Source organism: Panicum virgatum, chromosome 5K (assembly GCF_016808335.1).
Source record: "Panicum virgatum strain AP13 chromosome 5K, P.virgatum_v5, whole genome shotgun sequence".
Lineage (NCBI taxonomy): Eukaryota > Viridiplantae > Streptophyta > Magnoliopsida > Poales > Poaceae > Panicum > Panicum virgatum.
The window spans coordinates 49655235-49675992 of NC_053140.1; the positions used below are offsets into that span (position 1 = coordinate 49655235).

Consider the following 20758-nt stretch of genomic DNA (forward strand, 5'->3'; position numbering starts at 1 on the left):
ATCTCGATTATTTCTTGGTCATCTCCGGACTCCGAGAAAAAAAAACCTTGACAAGGTCTTATACCCGTCGGAATTAGTGCGTGCCGCATGGAAGAGACTGAATGCATGTTGCGAGCAGTCAACATGGCCCGTCGTTTATAACTGTTACAGGAGGGGGGATTTTCTTAAAATTTGATTAAAGGAATTGCAGTTGTCAGAATTTCAAAACGTGGCAACCAGCCTCTGCTGTGTTTAGTTTCTCCAAACTTTCTCACATCGAAATCACATGGAAACATTAAATATAACAAATGACGCATGCATAAAACACTAAATGTGGATAAATAAAACAACTTATTGCACAGTTTGGATGTACGTTGCGAGATGAATATTTTGAGCCTAATTAGCCCATAGTAGGACAATATTTACCACATACAAAAAAAATGCTACAGTATTTTTCAGCTTCACTTTTCACATCTAAACACAGCCCTCACAGATTGTGTTAGGATACAATTTACAAGGATATATACGGCTTCCCCTTTTCGTGCTTTATATGTGTTTAAGTACTTGCGATTTGCAGTTTCCTATGGTAACAACAAAAGGACGGTCAGTGTGCTACCAATATTCTGACTAGATAGAGCTAGCGATTTCCCAGACATTGTAATACATACAAAAAGGACTGAAGTTGAAGAGACATGATCCATGATAGGACTGGGACCGATGGCAGCCCAGCATTTCATGACAAACTTTGTCAAAGTACAATAATTAAACAGTACAGTAACATGACGAGGGAACAAATCCGACTAATAACAACAAACTAATGACACCCAAAAAAGCCAACACCGATTCACCGTAGCCAAGGCGACGAGACGGACCGAGTGCAGAACGCCTTCATGCTCAGGTTCGCTGCTGAAACAGCACACGGGCTGGCGGCTGGCGGCTGGCTGTGCTCCTGCTCTAGAGACCCTCGTGGTCGTGGTGGTCACCCTCGCCCTGGTGATTAGGGATGAAAGCGGTCGGGATCGGTCGGGAAAATACCCTAACCATTTTTGTTTTCATATTTTTATTCGGAAACGGAAACGGGAACGGGAAAGTTCGGTCGGGAAAACGAAATCGGTTATGCGGGATATCGGAAACGGTCCAATTCGATCGGAAATACATCGGTAACAGTCGGGAATCGATAGTAAAAAACGGTAACACCCACACATATAACCACTCTAAATGTTCAACTCAATGCAATGGATACAACTATGCATAGTACGTAGGCTAAAATAATACTATTAGTTATAGATGCCAATACCATTCGAAAGATCATTACACTATGATTCAAGTAATAACTCGTGCATAAGCACACTCCACACTTGATAGGTATTGGTCAAAAGTAAGAATATAAAACAAGATATATTGTGATTTTACATCTAAATTTGAAAAATGAAAAAAAATAATGGAAAAGAGAAAGAAGCAGCTGCATGCCGCATGGCCTTACGCCCTTACCTATCAGCTAGCACATGCACGGCAGCAAGGCACCGGCCAGCAAATGTGCCAGGCACCAACGAGTGTGGCCCATGCGGCCCACAAGCACGGCAGCAGCCAGCCAGCAAAGCGCCAGCCGCTAGACAACTCAATTAGTCCCACCTTGTGTACACAAGCTGAGAAAGGAGGAGCCGCGCTCTATATAGAAGACCAGGCCACCAATGCTCCCAGCTGCAATAGCTCCTGCGTATCTCTTTAATCCAATGCGGGAACAATCCGGTACAAAAACGGGAAGTTCCCGTTAAAATACGGGATTTGCGAATACGGTCGGGAAAAGTGCCCAACCGTTTCCGTTCCCACTTTCACCGGAATTTCTCGGATTTTTTCCTGAATTCGGATTTTCCCGAAAATTCGATATTCGGTCGGGATATACGGTGTCGGTCGGTACGAGATTTTCCCGTTCCTACTTTCATCCCTACTGGTGATCATAACCCGCAGCCTCGCTGTGCTCGTCCTGGTGATCGTCATCATCAGGGTGCCGCTCGCCCTCTGCGTGCTCCCGCTCCTCGTCCTCGCGCTCAGGCAGCTCCTCCTCCTCCTCCACCTTCTCCTCCTCCTGGCGCGGCGGCGGCTCAACCACGGAGCAGCACCTCATCAAGTTACTCAAACACTTTGAGTTGGAAGGAAAATGCAAGATGTCAGTAAATACTATCAAGCAAATGAAGCATTAGAAACGAAAATAAATACAAATGGAAAATAAACATCTAAATTACCGTAGGATGAGTGAAGTTGCGGCCCCAATAGCACAGGACGACACTCGTGAGCAGAGGAATAAGGCAAGATGGAACAGCCTTGTGAAGGTGCAGCAGACTTGACTCCATAAACATGCCGATGCTCACAAACAACCACAGAAAGAAGGAGATGAACAAGGCAGCAGAAAAATCTCTTCCGGTCGATGGGCTGTCGTGATGCGCAAATATCATCAATAAGCATATAGGTGCCACGCATGCAAACGTAACAAGTAGAACAATACTGGCTGTCTTGAACCCATTGGATGGAGCAAGGGTAATACAGGCCCCAAGAAATCCCACAATAGCGACCACTAAGCATCCAACGACCGGACGAATCATTGATTGCAGCTACAAAGAGTGAAAGAGAGCAATCAAGAAAACACGAATGGAGAAAAAAAGAGACCTTTTTTGCAAAAACAACGCCAATAAAGAGAAAACAAGGTCACCTACCTTGGCGTCCATGCGCTCACGATCGGCGACGGCGGCGACGGCAGGGGCTGCGCGATGCGGAACGAGGTGGCCGGCGCGAGGGCCTCCATCGCCGTGGAATGGATGAACACCACGGGCCTGCCCCCTCACAGGGCCTGCGTCGCCATGAAGGTGTTGGACACCACGGCGGACCTCGCGCCGACCGCCGCGCTGGGCATGCCCGCCGCCCTGACGAGCAGCCGCGATCCTCTCCAGCGGGCCCATGGTGATGGTGACCCTGCCACCTCCATCCATGAACACGTTGCCGTGCCCATGTACTCCGTGCCCACCAATGGCTTCGCCGCCGCCATGGTTGGCCGTATCACCTTGAGCGCCCGCGCCGCCATGGCCGGGATGGAGAGCCGGGCGAGCGTCGCGCCTGCCGCCACGGGCAGCCTCGCCCAAGCCGCCGCGCAGCGCCTCCTCGCCGCCCGCACCGCTGACGAGCTGGCCGTCGCCGGCCTGCCTGATGATGGGGCCGATGCCGATGTCGAGGGTCACACTCCCAGCGAAGATGTTACCGTTGCCGCTCGGTTCTCCGCCAGCCTGGGACATTATTAGCTGGTGGATGTTGGAAACAGTGAGCGGCGGTAGAAACCAAGCGGCGGCGGTAGAATCGAAGCGGGCTAGTAGGACAGTAGGAGTATGGCCTCGGCTCCCACCGTGTGTCCTCTCAGACAAGACAAGACAAGACCTACGGAGCCACGCCCCCTCCACTCATGGGCAGTCTGCAGGCACAAGCAGGCACGAGAGTAGACCTGGGCATCCTCCGGGCCGGGTCGGGTTCGGGTCGGGCCAAAAAAAACCCGGTGTTTTTTCTATCGGCCCGTGCCCGACCCGACCCGGTGGCCGGGCCGTAAAATTGAGCCCGCACCCGACCCGACAGCCAGTCGGGTCGGGTCGGGTTCGGGTCGGGTCGGGCCGGACCTATGTAAAATGTCGGGTTCCTTCGGGTTTTTCGGGTTTCGGGTCAAAATTTTTAGCCCGTGCCCGGCCCGTCAGTCATACCGGGTCAAAAATTTTGACCCGAGCCCGCCCATCAAACTCTTCGGGTCGGGTCGGGTCGGGCTATTTTCGGGCGGGTTGGGTCGGGTCCGTCGGGTCGGGCAGCCCATGCCCAGGTCTACACGAGAGACCCCCCTCAAGTTTTTTCTCTTAAATAAAAACCCCTTGTACTTGTTTAGATGACTCTTTTAAAAATTTTGGAAGAGAATTTTTTTCGCATTTAAATATTAAATATAGATTAATCACAAAATTAATTATAAAAATCGTCTGTAAAATACCAGACGAATCTAATGAGAATAATTAATTTATCATTAACACATATTTACTATAGTAATTATTATAGCAATTTAGTTTCTATTCACAGCCTAATTAGATTTATTAAATTCGTCTAACAATTTACAAGAAAACTGTGTAATTAGTTTTTTATTTTATCTAAATTTAATATTTTATGCATGTGATAGTTTCGAAATTTCAAATTTGAAATTATGCAACTAAAGTTTGGTTTCACCGAGCGCCGCCGCACACTGCGTCCGTGCTCCGGCCGACTCGGAGCCTTGATCGAGACGGACTCATTCCCGTGTCCGCCGCGGCTATCGAGGCCCCCGCCCCGTATAAAATTTGCTAATGGGCTTCTTTTCAAGACGGGGTTTTCTAATTTAAGGGCGACCGCACGAAAAATTCCGTACTGTCAATTTTCGACCAATCATTATTTTCCTTTTTAGTAATATTTTTTCATTTTGTGACGAAAAAATTTCAAAGAAAATTTTTTAAGGGAAAATAGTTTGAGGGGAGAAAAGGGAAAGAATTTGATGACAAAAGTTTGATTCAAAAAAATTTCAGAATAGTTGAAAAAAATTGAAGGAAAAGTTTTGCATCCAAAAAAATTTGTAAAAAAATTGCATCCAAAAATGAAAAAAAGCAAAAAAAAAAAGCTACCGCGAACACGACGAAGCTCGCCGCCGCCTCCGCCAACAGCCCACCGTGGCCCTGCCACGCCGCTCGCCGTTAGGGGCGAAGTTCGCGGAGTCCCCCTCCCCTAGCCAGAGCTCGCCGCCGTCAGCGCCACCGGCCCCGCCGCGGCGTCTCCCTACGCAGTCCGCTGACGACCCGTCGCGCCGCGCCTCCTCCCCTCCCCGCCGCCGCCGCCGCCCGGGGGAGGTTCCCGCTGCTGCCACGCCTCCCCTCCCCGCCGCCGGTCAGCGCCGCGCTTTTCCCCGCTGCCGTGCCTTCTCCCGCCAGCTCGCCGCACGCGGCCTCCCATCCGCTGGCGCGCCACCGATGCGGGAGAGAGAGTAAGGGGAAGGGGAAACGGGAGGGAAGGGTGGGGGAGAGAGAGGGAGGGGAAGGAGAAGGGGAAGGGAGAGCCTAGGAGGAGAAGCTGCCCATAAAGAAAAAAAAAGAGCAGGAGAAGGAGCAGTGGTGGGAGCCAACCATGTACCAGTTGCAAGTCGATGGTGCGTTTCCATCGTCCCAATCGACCGTGGAATCAGGATTGGATTTCAAGATTTCGGTTTCTTCGCCTCTTCAGTTAATTCAAGTAAACAATGGTTAGAATCGAGTTAATCGAGTAAAATTCGATTAGTTACAAGCTGAGACCGAATTTGTGACCAAAATTTCAGTTTCGATATCTGTCATTTCAGTTCATTTTTTTTATTGTGGTTGATTATGCCTAGGCCTAGGAGATGTATCATGCAAGTCATATTGGGCTCAGGGTTTTATTTCCCAACCGGAAACCGGTTACCGCCGCCCTTCGGTACCGGTTTACCGGACCGGTTAGGCCGGTAACCGGTGGAAACCGGTTGAATTCAAATCCAAATTCAAATAAATTCAAATTTTCCCGAGCAACCGGTTCCGACCGGTTTACCGGCCGGTTTTACCGGTTTACCGGTCGGTTTGACCGGTTTGAAATTCAAATAATCCCGTGCAACCGGTTTACCGGCCGGTCTTACCGGTTTACCGACCGATTTGACCGGTTTACCGGCCGGTTTGACCGGTTTGATCGGTGGGCCTTCATGGGCCGGCCCATTTTTTTTCTTTTTCTTTTTTGATTTAACTTTAAATTCTCACAAACTATACTAAATGAATGAATTTTTGAGAAAATTTGACACCATTAAATTCATCACACCTTGAAGTATTTTTAGAAATTTTTTTGGAAATTTTTTATTTTTTGAATTCAAATTTAAAATTTGAATTTTGGCCGGTTGGGTACCGGCCGGAACCGGAACCGGACCGGACCGGTTTGACCGGTAACCGGTCAAACCGGACCGGTTCCCACCGGTTAGGTTAACCTTGATTGGGCTTGCCGCCTTACCTTCGCCGTAAGAATTTCTCGTGTATAAGGTCATCGACCACCTGCGAACCGTCGCGGATTTTTCACCGCGAACACCATCGACGTCGACGTCACCGCCGTAGACAGATGGCGACAGTGGCCATGGACCACGGTGGTCATCCGGACAAGGACTACGGTGGCAGCAACATCTTTCAGGGGTTCCCTTGCTACCGGGCCATCATGGACGACGAGCTGCCCGGCGGCGCTCAGAGCCTCGGCGGTGGCGGCCATGGCGGGCATTGGGTCGCTGTGGGCAGGTGCGCTCCGGCCTCACGTGACGTCGGCTCGTCAGCCGGAAAAGCAAAGAGATGGCCGTGCTGGTCTTTCAAAAAAAAGATGGCCGTGCTGCCGCCGTCCGGTTAAACGACTAGCAGATGGGGACAAAGATTCCCTGTGCGTTTTGGGGGTGAGGGGTGGGGGAGGGCTGGAGTTAGTGCAAGACAGCATGGGCAGAAACCGTCAGCTTTGGCCGTCAGCTTCGGCACGCGAGCCGCGAGTCGGTCCTCGACAGCCTCACCGGAGCCGGAGCCTGCTGTCCAACTCGTGGAGCCAGCCAATCAAGCTCGCAAGTCGCAAGACTTGAGTCGGTCGGGCGGATCGCCTGCGGCCCCAGTAGTTGGTGACCCCTGGCGGTCCCGACCGCCGTGACTTATCCTGTGCTGGGGCCTGGGGCAGAGCACGGCAACGACGTGCTAGAACGCGAACCTGCACAGTCCCGACCACCGTGACTTATCCTGTGCTGGGGCCTGGGGCAGAGCACGGCAACGACGTGCTAGAACGCGAACCTGCACGGTCCCGACCACCGTGACTTATCCTGTGCTGGGGCCTGGGGCAGAGCACGGCAACGACGTGCTAGAACGCGAACCTGCACCGGTCTGGCGGTCTCGTCCCGTGTCTTGCCCATCACCTGCGCAAACACGTCCGCTTGCGGTCCCAGGGCAATGTCAATGTGGCACGCAAAATTCATCCTAGAGCTACTATGCCCCGGCACTGGTTCTCAGCAGCGATGGGTGGACGGACGGATGGGACGGGGTGACCGTGGTGGCAGGCAGGCACCATGTACTATACATTACCAGAGAGTGGCAGTATGGTCAATTGGTCAGTGAGCCTGAAGCGGCTGGCTCTGGCTCTGACTCGTGGCGGGGGGGCTCCGCGAGAGACCCAAGGATTTGTCAAGCCGCCGCGGTCGTGGACTAAAGGGGCGCGTTTTTTTTTTAAAAAAAAAGAGAAAGCGGCGTCCTTTTGCAGGCACTTTCCTCTCGCTCTCAGAATCTTTTTTTGTTTCCATTTACGTGCAGGGAGGTGATGTGGGGAATCTCACACCAAGGCTGTCCGTGTGTATTGATGAATGATGATCCGTATAACCAATTAACCACCAACAAAAGAGGCCTAGATTTGCTAATAACACAGCAAATTTTCCCCAAAAATTTAAAATGCATCGGTTCATTTTTCAAATAAGACTTCTTATTCTTTCTAGAATACCAGAAAAAGAACGCGAGTTCTTTGCTTGGCAATTGAATCTCCTAAGCAGCCTGCCAGTGTCTCGCAGTGACAGGATAGGCCATTGGGGCTGGCACGCGAAGGAACATGGCGACAGGGGCAGAGGAAAAGGGCCAAGGATCAGGGCGGACGATGGTGAACCCCTCGCGCCGCGACGGCGAAGCACGGACGAAGACGACGAGCGGGAAGGGAACAAGCCGGGCAACCATGAGCGCATTGATGGGCCGGCCGGCCGGCGCGCCGGCTGCAGGGGAGAATGCGGCGTGCGGGTACGTCGGCGCTGATGCGTGACTAGTCTGCTGCCTCGCTCTTCGCGCGCTAGTCTTCCTATGCAGTTTTGCTATAGCGCCCTGCTCCCTCTCCGTCTCAAAATAATTACACATTTAAGTTTAAATTTTTTCCCACAAAAAATTGTTATTTTAACTCAACTATTATAAAAGATAAAAGTATTCTTAGTCTTCTCAAAAAAAATAAAATAATATCTAAATCCTTCTGACAAAAGACAAGACATAAAATATTTTTGTAATTTTCCGTTATATATTGATTTGCGTGTCCGATCTTTAATGTGCAAATTTTATGAAACAGAGGAGGGAAGACAAACGAATTTAGGCCATGTTTAGTTCTTTACATGTAAATGTAAAAAAACTGTAAACGCATTAAAGTGAAACGGAATCTTGCTAATTTTAAGCACTAAATGAAGTCTATTTACAAAACCTTTTGCATGGATGGGCTGTAAATCGCGAGACGAATCTAATGAGTCTACTTAATCCATGATTTGCAACAGTAATGCTACAGTAACCATCCACTAATTATTGATTAACCATGGATTAATTAGCATCATTAGTTTCGTCTCGCGATTTACAACACATCTATGCAAAAAGTTTTGCAAATAGACTTCATTTAGTACTTCAGATGACCAAGATTCCTTTGCAAAATTATTTTGCAAAATGAACTAAACAGACCCTTAGTTTGAAATTTCACAAGCAAGATAGCCAGAGCGCTCGACAGCGACTTTATGTCTTGCTTAAAGACAAGACATAAAGTATTAAATTTAGACTAAATAAAAACTAATTGTATATTTTATTTGTAAATTACGAGACAAAATCTAATGAGCCTAATTAGATCATAATTAGACACTAAATTGCTATAGTAAACATGTGCTAATGACGAATTAATTAGTCTTAATAGATTTATCTCGTAATTTACAGACAAGTTTTGTAGTTAGTCTATAATATTTCGAATGTGAAAAGTTTCCATTTCAAAATGTGTTTATATTTTTAGTGGTAAAAATTTGGAAACAGAATCTTACTATTTCATAGTACTAAATAAAATTTATTTGCAAAACTTTTTGTAAGGATGGATTGTAAACCGCGATATGAATCTAATGAGCCTAACTAATTCATGATTAGCGGATGTTTACTGTAGTATCATTATTGCAAATTATGGATTAAGTAGGCTCATTAGATTCATCTCACAATTTACAATCCATCCGTGCAAAATATTTTGTAAGTAGATTTCATTTAATACTCTATGCATGTGTCCAAACATTCGATGTTCTTGGTGTAAATTTTGTAGATTTAAACACAAACATTGCTTTTCAAAAAATTGACCAACATTCTGTCTTGGAATGTGCACGGGGCGGCTCAATTGCCGAGCCCGGCGCGACGCACTCCGCACGGTAGTTGACGGTGCTCATGCATCGATCGTGTGTGTTTAGGAGTCCAAGCTGGACCGTGTAACACAGGAACTAATGCTAAGCATGCTAGGCGTGCACTTTCTTGACTATGCGTACTTGCGTGCGTCGGATACAAGGGGAGGAGTAAAGGCTTTGACTCGTTGTTTGCTCTATTTTCTTGACAGATTTGGAAGGAGAGGCGCCTCTGAGTCGGTTCAGCAACTGCTCGTGGCCATCAGGAGAGAAGCGGAGTCCTGAATTGACGCCGGAGCTGCAAAGCTAGGTTGCTTGTTTGCGAATTAGATCCGGCTCGGAAACCTTGACCGTAGTCCGGCTCGGAATTTGACAGTGACTATAATTAGATCCCTGCGCCGCAGCACCACGACCGTAGTCCGGCTCGGAAACCTTGACCGAGACGTGTCCGGCGCGGCTATCCGGGCCTATATAAATTTGCCCACAGGAAGACCTTTCCACCGCATCGAGACCTCAATTGGAACAGCTCGCTCTACACGTGTTCTAATATAGAGGCCAAGATATCATCGCTAAGCAAATTTGGAGAGAACGATGGCAGCTGTCGTCAAAACAGGAGGGACGGCCAAACCAAAACAGCCCAGGCAAGCGGCTGTTGTTGATCTTGAGAGCGGTACTCAGGCTCAGGGAGGCCGAGTGGATTTGGACGAGGATATCGAAATTGCTAGGGTCATTGCTGTAAGTCAAACATTATCTCAAATTCTATATCCCCATTTTGAAATAATTTATTTTCAGTTCTGTCTGCTAATGGTTTTTTGCGTTATATATACATTTACATTTTACTAATGTTCTCCTGCCCCCTCTGGCTTATTGCTTTGTAGAGTCTTTGCGTGCTGTTGCTCCATTGCATCCTCGTCGCTGCTGGGATCACCATTTTCATGAAGATTTCGATTTGGCCAGCAGTAGGACTAACCTCATTCATTGCAAGCATGATAATTTTGATAATGATTGTCGTCATGTCGATAAGGGATCGCTACATTGAAAAGCTTATGGCAGAGAACAGAGGAGCTCCAAACTGAACAGTATCCATGTAATGGTCAACCATATATGTAACATGCGGCACCAACAAACTTACTTGTATTATCATAGCCCTAGTTCCCTTCCTTCGACCTAGCATGATGGTGGTTTTAGTTGTACTAAAAGAGGGTAGTCGATATAACAACTTTATCTAATGTACTTTATTTCTTTTTTTATCATCATTTTCTTGAGTGTAACCTTTATATTGAATAAATAAAATAATCCACTCTTCGGAAAAATAGGAATTTATTTACTCATAAGAAATATACAATCTTTTGCACGGAGAAGTTGGTTTGCATCTGATATATTCTTTTTAAATAATGAAGAAATACAACAACTATGTACATGCATGCACATCAACAACACAATCGAAGGGCAAAAATGATATCTCTATATTTCTACACGTGTGATGTGTCCCTTCTACAATTTTGTCCATACCAAATAGGCATGAACTAAAACTTAGCCCACTAATAGCTTACTCATCTAAACTTTAGTTCAGTCCTTGGTGATGCAAACAGAACCTTACTTCATCACGGTTTCCGAATATTGGCCCTAGGAGCATTAGGATTTGAAATCCAATTATTATGCTATTCATTGTTTGATCGATTCCGTGCGTAAGTGTGAGCCCAGTGACCTTTGGCCCACCTGGTTGGCACAGATAGACAATAGGGACGCTAGTTATTTGTCTCTGTCTGGGTTATTGGGTCGATCGAAAATTCATTGAGACGGAAGTGATCCAAATTTTAGAGGGAGTCGGATGGATAAAGATGAACAAGCTAGCTGACTGCTCAGTAGTCTACTGCTGACCCATTGTATCTCCGCGCACAGACGCTATGGGACGAGGCGCCGCCGACCGAGGTCGATCGCTACGGCTAGAGAGTAGTAGGAGTTTCCGTTTTCCGTCAGCGCAGGCGCAGCTCTCTCGGCAGAATTGAAGCGGAGAGAAGGCTCATGTCCCGCTCTGGCGTGCGTACGTTACAGTTTCAATTCCAACACTGCAGCACTGGCAAAAGCTGAGGCTGAGACGTCAACAACAGCATGCACGCAGCACGTGACAACATCCAGAACACTCATAACACACGTACCAGTAGCTCCAAGCACACACACAGGCGGCACGTCCCAAAACCCACGCCGCGTTCGCGCGCGCCCATTGCGCACACGCAGACCACGACCCACACGAACAAACTGAAGAACTAACGGCCTCTAATCTAAAGGTAACACACGAGAATCGATCAGGACTCAAATTAAAGGCAAAGGCGAATGAACGAAGGAAAAAGAAGAATAAGTCCTAGCTAGTCCTGGCTCATCATGCGGTGGAAGTCGTGGAAGTCGAGCTCGCCGTCGCCGTCGTCGTCGTAGGCGCGGATCATGGCCTCGCACTCGGCCACGGATGGCTCGTCGCCCATCTGGCTGAGCACGCGCTGCAGCCCCCGGGGCGTGATCCGGCCGGACCCCTTGACGGCCTCGAACGCCTCGAAGGCGCGGCGCAGGTCCTCGCGCTCCTCCTCCTCGCCGCCCTTGCTCTCCACGATGCGCACGAAGTCTTCGAACCCCAGCATCAGGTCCTCCCCGCCGCCGCCGCCGACGCCGTCCAGCCCCTGCCCGAGCGCGGCCAGCCCGCCGTCGCCCATGGACGCGAAGAACTCGCGCAGCTCCCGCCCCGAGATGCGCCCGTCCATGTCGCGGTCGAAGTGGCGGAAGATCTCGCGGAGCTCTGCCACGCGGTCGCGCCCGCGGGAGGTGCCCGAGGACGACGCCGACGCGGAAGCGGACGACGACGACAGCGACCGCGCACCCGACCCGACGCCGCCCGTGGGGGAGTCCGGCGGCGACGACACCGCCGTGGCCTTGCACTGGCCGCAGAACAGCCCGGGCAGGCTCAGCTTGAAGCTGCCGCTGCGCTTCGGGGACAGCCGCTTCGACGGCCTGGACACCTCGATGTCCGCCATTCTCTGACCTTCGCGGCGATGTCTGTGCGAGCTGAGGCCTGAGGCTGCCGGCGAGCTGGTGGTGAACACTGCGGCCGTGGAAAGAGACACTGCGGTCGGGTGGGCGCGTGCGGTATATATAGGCGAGGAGAGACGGTGGGGCCCAGCGCTCAGGGCGGTATTTTACTGCGCGCAGTGGGGGAAGTTTCACGGGGCTTTTTTGTTTTTCCCGTGCTTTCTGTCTCGGAGCTCGGAAGGGTCCCTCCATGCATCCATCCAATGGTCCACTGTGAATTGGCGATCGAGGCATCGAGCAGATAATTCCTTAAGTTATCCTTTGTATGAGCACTGGAAATGGACGCATGAGTTGTCAGTTGCTTGCAAAGGGACGGTAGGAAAAATGCAGACCCTTCCGATTTTGCATTTGAAATCCTTGATCGAATTTATTCATAGGCGTGATGTCATGCAAAAGTTTCAATCAAAAATTAACTTGATCTTACTTAGTTATAAACGGGAGGTTTCATGAACAAACAGCATGTTTGTCCGATCGATGGGAGGATACTCCTCGGAACATGGAGAACGCCGTCGGAAGCTTGCTATGCTAGGTGCTCCATTCTATGCCTATCAGATCCTTCTTGGTTCAGACTTCAGACTAGCTAGATAGCCAGGGATATCCCTGCCTCCGAAACTAGATACCGCTAGGACTTCGCTCCAGGTTGCCAGGCTTGCTCCTCGTCTCTCCTCACGGCTTACGCAAGCGCTGCGTTCCGCTTTCACCATGACTTGCTTAGTTACAGTTTTTTTCTTTTTCTTTTTGCTCTCGGCTTGTACGATGTCAGTAGCCGCCAAACGCTACTAGATGCATGCTCCCGATCGTCATCGATTATTAGCTAGCTAGTAGCCTAGTTCTGAATGGCTTCGTCGCCACACTGATGATGTTGTTTTTTGTTTGGACGGACCATCCCAATCACCAGAAGTAATAAGGGCATCGGTTTAATTAATCGATTGATCACTTACTACTAACGTAGCACATGTTTCCCGCCACATGTTTATCGTATTTCTCACGCATTCCTCATCTGTGTTGCCATCACCCGCCACCAAATCCAATCCCGCTCCGTTGCAAGTTGCGGATCGCAACGGCGGGAAGCAGACAAGTGCGGCCTCACCTGAACCACCACTAGCTCCCCGGAGCGACGTCGCCGGGAGCTCGAGGTGGCCGGCGCGGGGAGGCGGGATCGCGTCAGCGCGCGGGGCCCGGTGCGGCCGGGCACGAAGCTTCCTGCCGGCTTCGTCCCGGCCGGCCGGGATAAAAAAGATGGCGCCGGTGGCCGGTGCGAACCTTCGCAGCTGCATGCGCTAGCTGATGCATGCGCGCCTGTGGTTAGTTTACTCGTGAACGCTCCCGTCCTTTTTCGGTACGGTGCGGTTCGGGCTGGCAGATGACCGAGTTTGCACTCGTGCAGGATGCGTCACTGGTCACTTGACTCACTTCCTGACCGTCTCGGCGAGGACGAAAGGCGGGTGTGGTGCGAATTCACCGGGGTCGATATCGGCTTCTTCCGTTCCCAGGAAACCAACCGGCCGGCAGCAAAAACGGCCGTGCATGGTCACGTCCCCGGAAGTGGGGCGGAGAGGAAAAGAAAGAAAAGCACGTCTAGTCTAGTCGTCTAGGATAGGATACCAAAGCGGCAGGATTCCGGCGAGCGAGGTTTACCCGCAAGGGCTCGAGGAGCAGCTCGGCTTTGCCCGACACGCGCGCGAGCGGAAAGCCCCTCGCTTTGAGTTTGGGAGGCCGCCGCGCGTGTGGCTTTGGAGCCGTGGACTTTGGAAGAGGGACGCCGGCGGCGGCGCGCATGGGCGAACTGAAGCTGCGTGCACGAGCGGGGGGAGTCGCTGGTTGGTCGACGGGGACGAGGTCCCGGCCTCCCCAGCGGCGGGTTCGCCGAGCCAGCGAGGCGGCCGGGCGCCATGGCTTTTGTAAGTTTCGGCGCGCGCGTCGAGCCCTTTCCGGCTGCTCGAGCCGTTTGCTGGTTCTGATCCTTCCGCGGAGCTGAGCGTGCGTGCTTAAAGGAGAGCTGCTGCTGTTGCGCGCTCTGCCGTTGCTGGTCCAGACTCCAGACTGGCGGCCAACGTGCTCTGCCGCCCGCCCTCAGCCGCCGCTCTGCGTGCAGGTGCAGACGGCCTGAGAGAATTCGAGGCACACATTAAAAGGTCAGCTCGTTCCGGTGGTGCGTACCAGATGATCAAGTTAATCATGAGATTGCAATGGTGCCATCTGATTGGCGCGCTTAACGTAGCCCACAGAGCAAGTACCTGGCCCCATTAGATAGAAGAGAATTAAGTTGGAAATGATAGGTACCGTACTAATGATAGGATACTTTGTACGTGGACGTACTTGATCTTGATCCCAGCCACTACTACAGAACAGGACTTTGTTCCAAGCCATTTGTCCCGACTGACTTTGGGCCCGGGACAAAAGGTGGCTTTTGTCCCGGGTCCAACGGCTAGCCGGGCCAGCGGGAGGGGACAGAGGTCTTTTGTCCCGGTTGGTGGCTCCATCCGGGATAAAAGGCCCAACCCTTTTGTCCCGGTTGGTAACACCAACCCGGACTAAAGGGCGACCCTTTTGTCCCGGTTGGTGGCTCCAACCCGGACTAAATGACTCTTTTGTCCCGGTTGGTGTTACCAATCCGGACAAAAGGTCCCTCCACGTGATAGTTCGAAAGGAAGTTATTCTTTATTGAGTCACATATACTACTTAGATGAGTTGGTAAGAAAGCCATGCGCCAGGCAATAGGTCTTGGATTCGAATCTAGCGTGAGGGACATTTTGTCTCGGTTCTACCACCCGGGACAAAAGCCGCCCTTTGGAACCAAGACAAATGGCCCGATCTGCAGTAGTGAGCCTCATCTTTCTTAGGAAGTATTCCAATCGTCTGTTTGCAGGGTGGGGTCTACATACAGTCGTGGCTGCGGGGCGAATCTGAGGTCCAGTAAAACAAATTAGAGTTCGATCAAGTTATGGATGGCAGATTACGGAAAAGTCAATTTTACTTCCCTTGACCATTCACTTTGTCCACTTAACCCCTGAACAAAATTGAGGCTCAATTTACTTTACCAAACTATTTTGATTGGTCCAATCTACCCCTACGGAAATTTCTCCTTTTTTATTTCTCCATATACAAGTGGAATTTTAGCTTCAAATTTTGCAATATAACCTATAATATGATGCCCTATGCTAGAGAAATACATTGTGATTTTTTCATGAATATTTTTCATGCAGATTTGTATCTATGTGATAAATTTTGTGTCAAATATTTCCAACCTATGAAAATAACCAAAAAAAATTAACGTATTTTTGTAACATACGATATCATGTTCTCTATCCACTCGAGATATTTGAATTCAAAATTTAATTCGTATGCGGAGTAACAAAAGAGAAATATCATTAGGGGTAGATTGGACTAATTGAAATTATTGGGGCATTAAATTAAGCCTAAATTCTATTAGGGGGTTAAGCGCACAAAGCAAATTGGTGAGGGGGAGTAAAATGGACTTTTTCTGCGAATTAAGATCCGAGCAATATACTTAATGTAACTCGAAATAATTATGTACTCCCTCCTAGTAAGATCTTTTTCTCTCCTTTTTTTTGAGATCCAAGAGAAAATAATTTAGTTCCACGTTAATTTTGTTTTAGATTTTTCGGAGAATTTTTTTTTATCTCCGGAGAAAATTATCAATGTACTTGCGCACTTGATCCCAGCCTCAAGCCTGTTTTGTGCGTGGTTAAATCGGACACTTCTCTCTTAAATAGGCCGAACCGGGCCCCTCGTTAAAAGAAAAAGGCCCAAACGGGCCTGACTACATATTGGGCTTTGCAGTATAGCGAGAACGAGAGCAAGGCCTGGCAGTAGTAAAGCGAGGACGGGGAGGACCGGAGGAATCGCTAGTTTTCCTTCTCGATGGTCGATGCACATTGCACAGACCCGGACTTCGGAGCGGACTTCGACTTCCGACGAGCCAGACTCCAAGTCCCCAAATATTCTCGCATCCAAGTCGGAGCGAGAGCATCGTCCGTCGATATATACCCCGCGACCCCGCCCGAACTCTCCCCACGACTTCACGCCAAGATCATCCACCAGACCACCACACGCCCGAGTCCACCGCCTGAATCCTGCGACGCCGCGGCACCCCCTGATCACGATCGTGTCCCGTCCCCTCTCCCCGCGACTTCACGCCAAGATCATCCACGCGCCCGAGTCCACCGCCTGAATCCTGCGACGCCGCGGCACCCCTGATCACGATCTTGTCCCGTCCCCTCTCCCCTCAGATCGCACGATGTCGTCGTTCCAGCCGCACGAGAGCGCCGCCCCCGCCGCGAAGCTGTGCGTCGCCGGCTGCGGCTTCTTCGGCAGCCCGGCCACCCACGACATGTGCTCCGTCTGCTACAAGAAGCACCACAGCGTCGTCAGCGGCGGCGGCGGCTCAGGCGCCTCCGCTGCCACCGCGGCATCCGGACCCGTCGCGCGATCCGCGTGTGAACCGGCGGTGGCGGCGCACGACGCTAGCGTCTGTCTCGTACCGGCCAAAGACGTCGCTGAAGCCACCGCATCGTTGTCCTCCTCCGCCCCCACGCCCGAGGCGGCGAGGAAGGCGCAGCCGAACCGGTGCGCGGCGTGCTGCAAGAAGGTTGGGCTGACGGGGTTCGTGTGCCGCTGCGGGAAGACCTTCTGCGGGATGCACCGGTACGCGGAGGAGCACGGCTGCGCGTTCGACTTCAAGGGCGCCGGCCGCGCCACCATCGCCCGCGCCAACCCCCTCATCAAGGGAGACAAGCTGCCCGGCAGAATCTGATCGTCGCGGTTCACGCCCGTGCAGTGCAATGGATTCAGAACTTCAGATCATCAGAAGCAAACATTCTGTATGGCCAACCGTCGCAACTTTCGCATCAACTCGTCTCGATCTGAAGAGCAGCGTCTGGCTAGATTTGTGCGATGCATGCCCATCAGGGCTCAATTCCGTTCGCACTGTTTTGTAACCAGCTGATGTTTGGGAACATGATCAGCATTCATTTGAATTTTGTTTTTGTCCTCGTTTTCGTATAATCAAAGATCGTATCTGCTTACTCGATCTGGTTTGTCGCAATGTCAAATTCTATTACTGCCAAGTAGTAGTAGTAGTAGTAGTACACTACTACTGTACACCTCACACCCTGGATGATTCTGATGACTGAAACTGGTAACAATTGTTGTTTTTATTCTGCAACAAATAGTTAGTTTTCTGTCAAACATGTGCAGCAATGTTTTCGGTTGATCTTGATTCTTGAGTCCGTGGCAGCTCAACGTTTCCTCCCCACACCCGTATTCTCTCTTCTGCTAGCATAGCCTGACCCAATGTTTCAGAGGATCAGGAGAGAGAAAATAAACTAAAAATTAAAAAGAGATACGAGCTAGTACTATACTACTATACCTCTTTCTGCCATTTGGTTCTGAAGAGGATCACAAACAGAATCACAGTCTGTAGCACCGTTCCAATCAACACCCCCACCCAAATCCCCTGCAACAGCATACAAAATCAGTGAAGTGCCTTCGAGAAAGATCACCATATTCCTCAACAGCATCCAGCCTTGTCTTACCGTTGCATTGAGCTTCAGCTTGAAGCCAAACACGGCTGCGAGGGGCAGGCCGACGAGGTAGTAGCAGCCGATGTTGACGAACGCGACCAAGGACTGCCACCCGGCACCGATCGCCACCCCTGCGACCATCAACGAAGACAGAGCATGAATGAAAAGAAACAACTGCGCGCGTCAGTGTTTTCACTGAAAAAATGTCAGTGAGAGATGCAGGTTCTAGTACCTGACAGCACGGGCTGGATGCTGTTGAGGAATATGGTGGCGGCCAGGAGGTACCCCAGCTTGGCGGTCTCCTTGACGACCGCGCCGTCGCCGGTGAAGAGGCGAGGCATCTGCTTCCTCGCCGCCAGAGCGACCGCCGTGAAGACCAACCCGATGGCGGCCGATGTGGCCGTGGCGACGACCACTGAGAACTTGGCCGCCTTCGGGTGGTTGGCGCCAAGCTCGTTCGAGACGCGAACACTGACGAGGAACGATCACAGAAAGGGAGAGCTACGTGTGTCAGTACCGCCAACAGGTGGGAGCCCAAGCAATGTTGGACGTTACCTTACTGCAGCATTGAAGCCAAGAGCAACCATCAGCGTCCAAAGCTGATAGTTCATGCTGTTACAAAAACCATAAAAAAATTATAAATGTCAAAATCACCGGATTCACAGGGCACACAGGCCTGCCAAGTCCCAACGGTTCTAAGAGATACACAAGCAGATGCCTCTAGAAGAGCTGAAACGAAGTGACACTGACCATATGGAAATCGCTCCAACTTGAATTTCTGGGTTCTTCAGGCACCCACCAGAATGAGCACTGCCGTATAATACCACATCTCTAGGCTGTACCGAACAGACATGTGTCGTCAATACAGTACTAAATAGTTTTTGGATGCAGTGATTAGTGAACTCAAGGAGGAAGAAGAAGAAGAAGAAGGCTCACGACACGATCACACGAACCACAGCATGACAGCCGACGCGATGGAGAGCCTGACGAAGCCGCCGAGGCTGGCGAACGCCTTGCGCGAGAACCCCGTCCACGCCTCCGGGAACGAGCCGCCGACGAGGTACGCGAACTGCGCGGCGTTGAGCAGCCACCAGGAGACGTCGCCGACGACGGCGGCGCCGACCATCCCGCGCCCGAGCCTGGCCACGACGACCCAGTTGAGCAGCGCGTGCGCGGCGAGCACGGCGCCCGAGATGGCCGTCATGACCCACACCCTGCTCTGCGCCTGGAAGAACTTCTGGATGGGGAAGTTGACGGCGTGGGCGAACAGCTGCGGCGCGCACCAGCGCGCGTACCGTCCGGACGCCGCCGCGATGGCCGGCGACTGCCGGAGCAGGCGCAGGGCCGGGGACGCGAGGAGGTAGAGCGGGAGCAGGGCGAGCGAGGTGGCGAGGCAGATGATCCAGGAGCGCTGCATGTAGATGCCCAGCATCTGGAGCTGCCCGGCGCCCACGGCCTGGCCGCACAGCGTCTCCAGCGCGCTCCCCATGCCGAGCTGCGACGACGCGTGCAACGGAGAAGCGGGGATCAGGAACGCGACGCGCTGTAGCATGGCATGGCGCAACGGATAGATATCGGTGATGGATTGGTTACCAGGAGGCCGAAGGCGAGGCCCTCGATGACGCCGTTGACGATGGAGACGGCGGCGAGCTCGACCTGGCCGATGTGGCCGACGAAGGCCGCGGTGACGAAGGCGATCAGGAGCTGGAAGACCGAGGCCAGGATGACCGGACCCGCGACGCGCCACAGGTTCTTGCACTCGCCGGACCAGCTCGAGCGCCAGGACACCGCCGGCGCCGGCGCCATCTCTGCTCCGACGACTCTTCCGGCGCACGTACGAGCTGATGAGCTGCACACTCCTCGATGTGCACGTACACGCACCGGGACACCAGACGAGACGAGCCGTGGCCTCCTTTTGTACGTGCAGGTCAAGGTTGGGGGTCCAAGTTCGCAGCTGGGCTGACCGCACATCCCGCATGGATGCGGACACCGATCGAGCGGAGCTAGAGCTAGTACGGCTGCTGTGCTACAGTGCTAGCATAGCCTTGCTGCGCGCGAGGCGCGACGTGGACCGAGAGGGTTTGGTGCCCGCAGCCATTGTGGATAGAGCTCGCGCGGCGCCGGAACTCGAGCCAACTCTTATCCGACGCCGACGCCGACGACGCCCCCGTGCGGAGCTCAGCTGCTGGCTGCAGCCCGGTCTGAACTCTGAACAGAGGAGGCGCGGCGGGCGGCGGCTGTGGCAGACTGGCAGTGTGACCCGGATGCGACTCAGGTGTACTACTACGGTCTGTGAGCGCAACGGTGCGAGTCAAAATGTGTCGGCGGATAAGAGTTGGTTTCTTGTTTCGGTTTGGTCGCAGAATTTTCGTGCAACTAGTTGCCCCGGCACCAACCAACAAACCATACGTCACCTCGAGCAAGTTCATCAGCGTTACTGCAGAGAAGACTCACCCGCTCGGAGTCACAGCATCTGTAGTGCAGTGCTCAATCAGCTGAAATCAACTTTCCACAAAAGTCTGAAGTCTGAACCCACATCTAGTCAGTTTCGAGGCTATTCAGCTAAAAAAAAAATCAAACCTCGAACCTGGAGGTGTCTAGCTTACATACAGTAAATTGTTTCCTTCTAGTTCTTATTCACCTGTGAAAAATTCTATACACACCTTCAGGACTGGTGCTAGCACTATATATGACCCCAACGGTGTGATCTGGAGGCTAATCAAAACTACAAGAATCACTACCATCGTTAGATATCTCGGGCACATTTTGCGGTTGGGGGTTTTACTTCACCACAAAAAGAAAAGTCATGTGTCGAACAAATGCTATGCAGAAGCAATCTGATAAGGACAATTCAAAGAAGCACAATGGGTAATGCAGTGTCAACGGCACGATGCAGCTGCAGAAAATCTTCAGAGCTCATATGGACGGAGCTCCGTGCCTCAAT

At 51.4% G+C, this 20758-nt stretch overlaps 3 protein-coding genes and 1 pseudogene across 3 annotated transcripts; 1 reads left to right on the forward strand and 3 right to left on the reverse strand.

Moving 5' to 3' along the window:
- Positions 1 to 656: 656 nt before the first annotated feature.
- On the reverse strand, positions 657 to 3409 carry LOC120708160. The gene is made up of 4 exons (XM_039993282.1): positions 2691 to 3409; positions 2223 to 2588; positions 1936 to 2119; positions 657 to 977 (listed from the first exon to the last, which is right to left on the reverse strand). The coding sequence occupies exons 1-4, from the start codon at positions 3261 to 3263 to the stop codon at positions 934 to 936; spliced, it is 1167 nt and encodes a 388-aa protein (XP_039849216.1). The 5' UTR covers positions 3264 to 3409; the 3' UTR covers positions 657 to 933.
- Positions 3410 to 11284: 7875 nt separating this feature from the next.
- Positions 11285 to 12281, reverse strand: LOC120710755 (probable calcium-binding protein CML41). The gene has a single exon (XM_039996345.1). It carries the CDS (start codon positions 12211 to 12213, stop codon positions 11557 to 11559), a length of 657 nt encoding a protein of 218 aa, XP_039852279.1. The 5' UTR covers positions 12214 to 12281; the 3' UTR covers positions 11285 to 11556.
- Positions 12282 to 16320: 4039 nt separating this feature from the next.
- Positions 16321 to 17316, forward strand: LOC120710757 (zinc finger A20 and AN1 domain-containing stress-associated protein 3-like). Its single transcript, XM_039996347.1, has one exon. It carries the CDS (start codon positions 16530 to 16532, stop codon positions 17043 to 17045), a length of 516 nt encoding a protein of 171 aa, XP_039852281.1. The 5' UTR covers positions 16321 to 16529; the 3' UTR covers positions 17046 to 17316.
- Positions 17317 to 17321: 5 nt separating this feature from the next.
- LOC120710756 lies at positions 17322 to 19638 on the reverse strand (annotated as a pseudogene).
- Positions 19639 to 20758: the final 1120 nt, after the last annotated feature.

Coding starts and splice junctions, on each gene's coding strand:
- LOC120708160 (XM_039993282.1), bottom strand. CDS start 3,263: ATGTCCCAGGCTGGCGGAGAACCGAGCGGCAACGGTAACATCTTCGCT. Junction 2,589..2,690: donor GTGAGCGCATGGACGCCAAG/GTAGGTGACCTT, acceptor CACTCTTTGTAG/CTGCAATCAATGATTCGTCC. Junction 978..1,935: donor CAGCGAGGCTGCGGGTTATG/ATCACCAGTAGG, acceptor CTTTCATCCCTA/ATCACCAGGGCGAGGGTGAC.
- LOC120710755 (XM_039996345.1), bottom strand. CDS start 12,213: ATGGCGGACATCGAGGTGTCCAGGCCGTCGAAGCGGCTGTCCCCGAAG.
- LOC120710757 (XM_039996347.1), top strand. CDS start 16,530: ATGTCGTCGTTCCAGCCGCACGAGAGCGCCGCCCCCGCCGCGAAGCTG.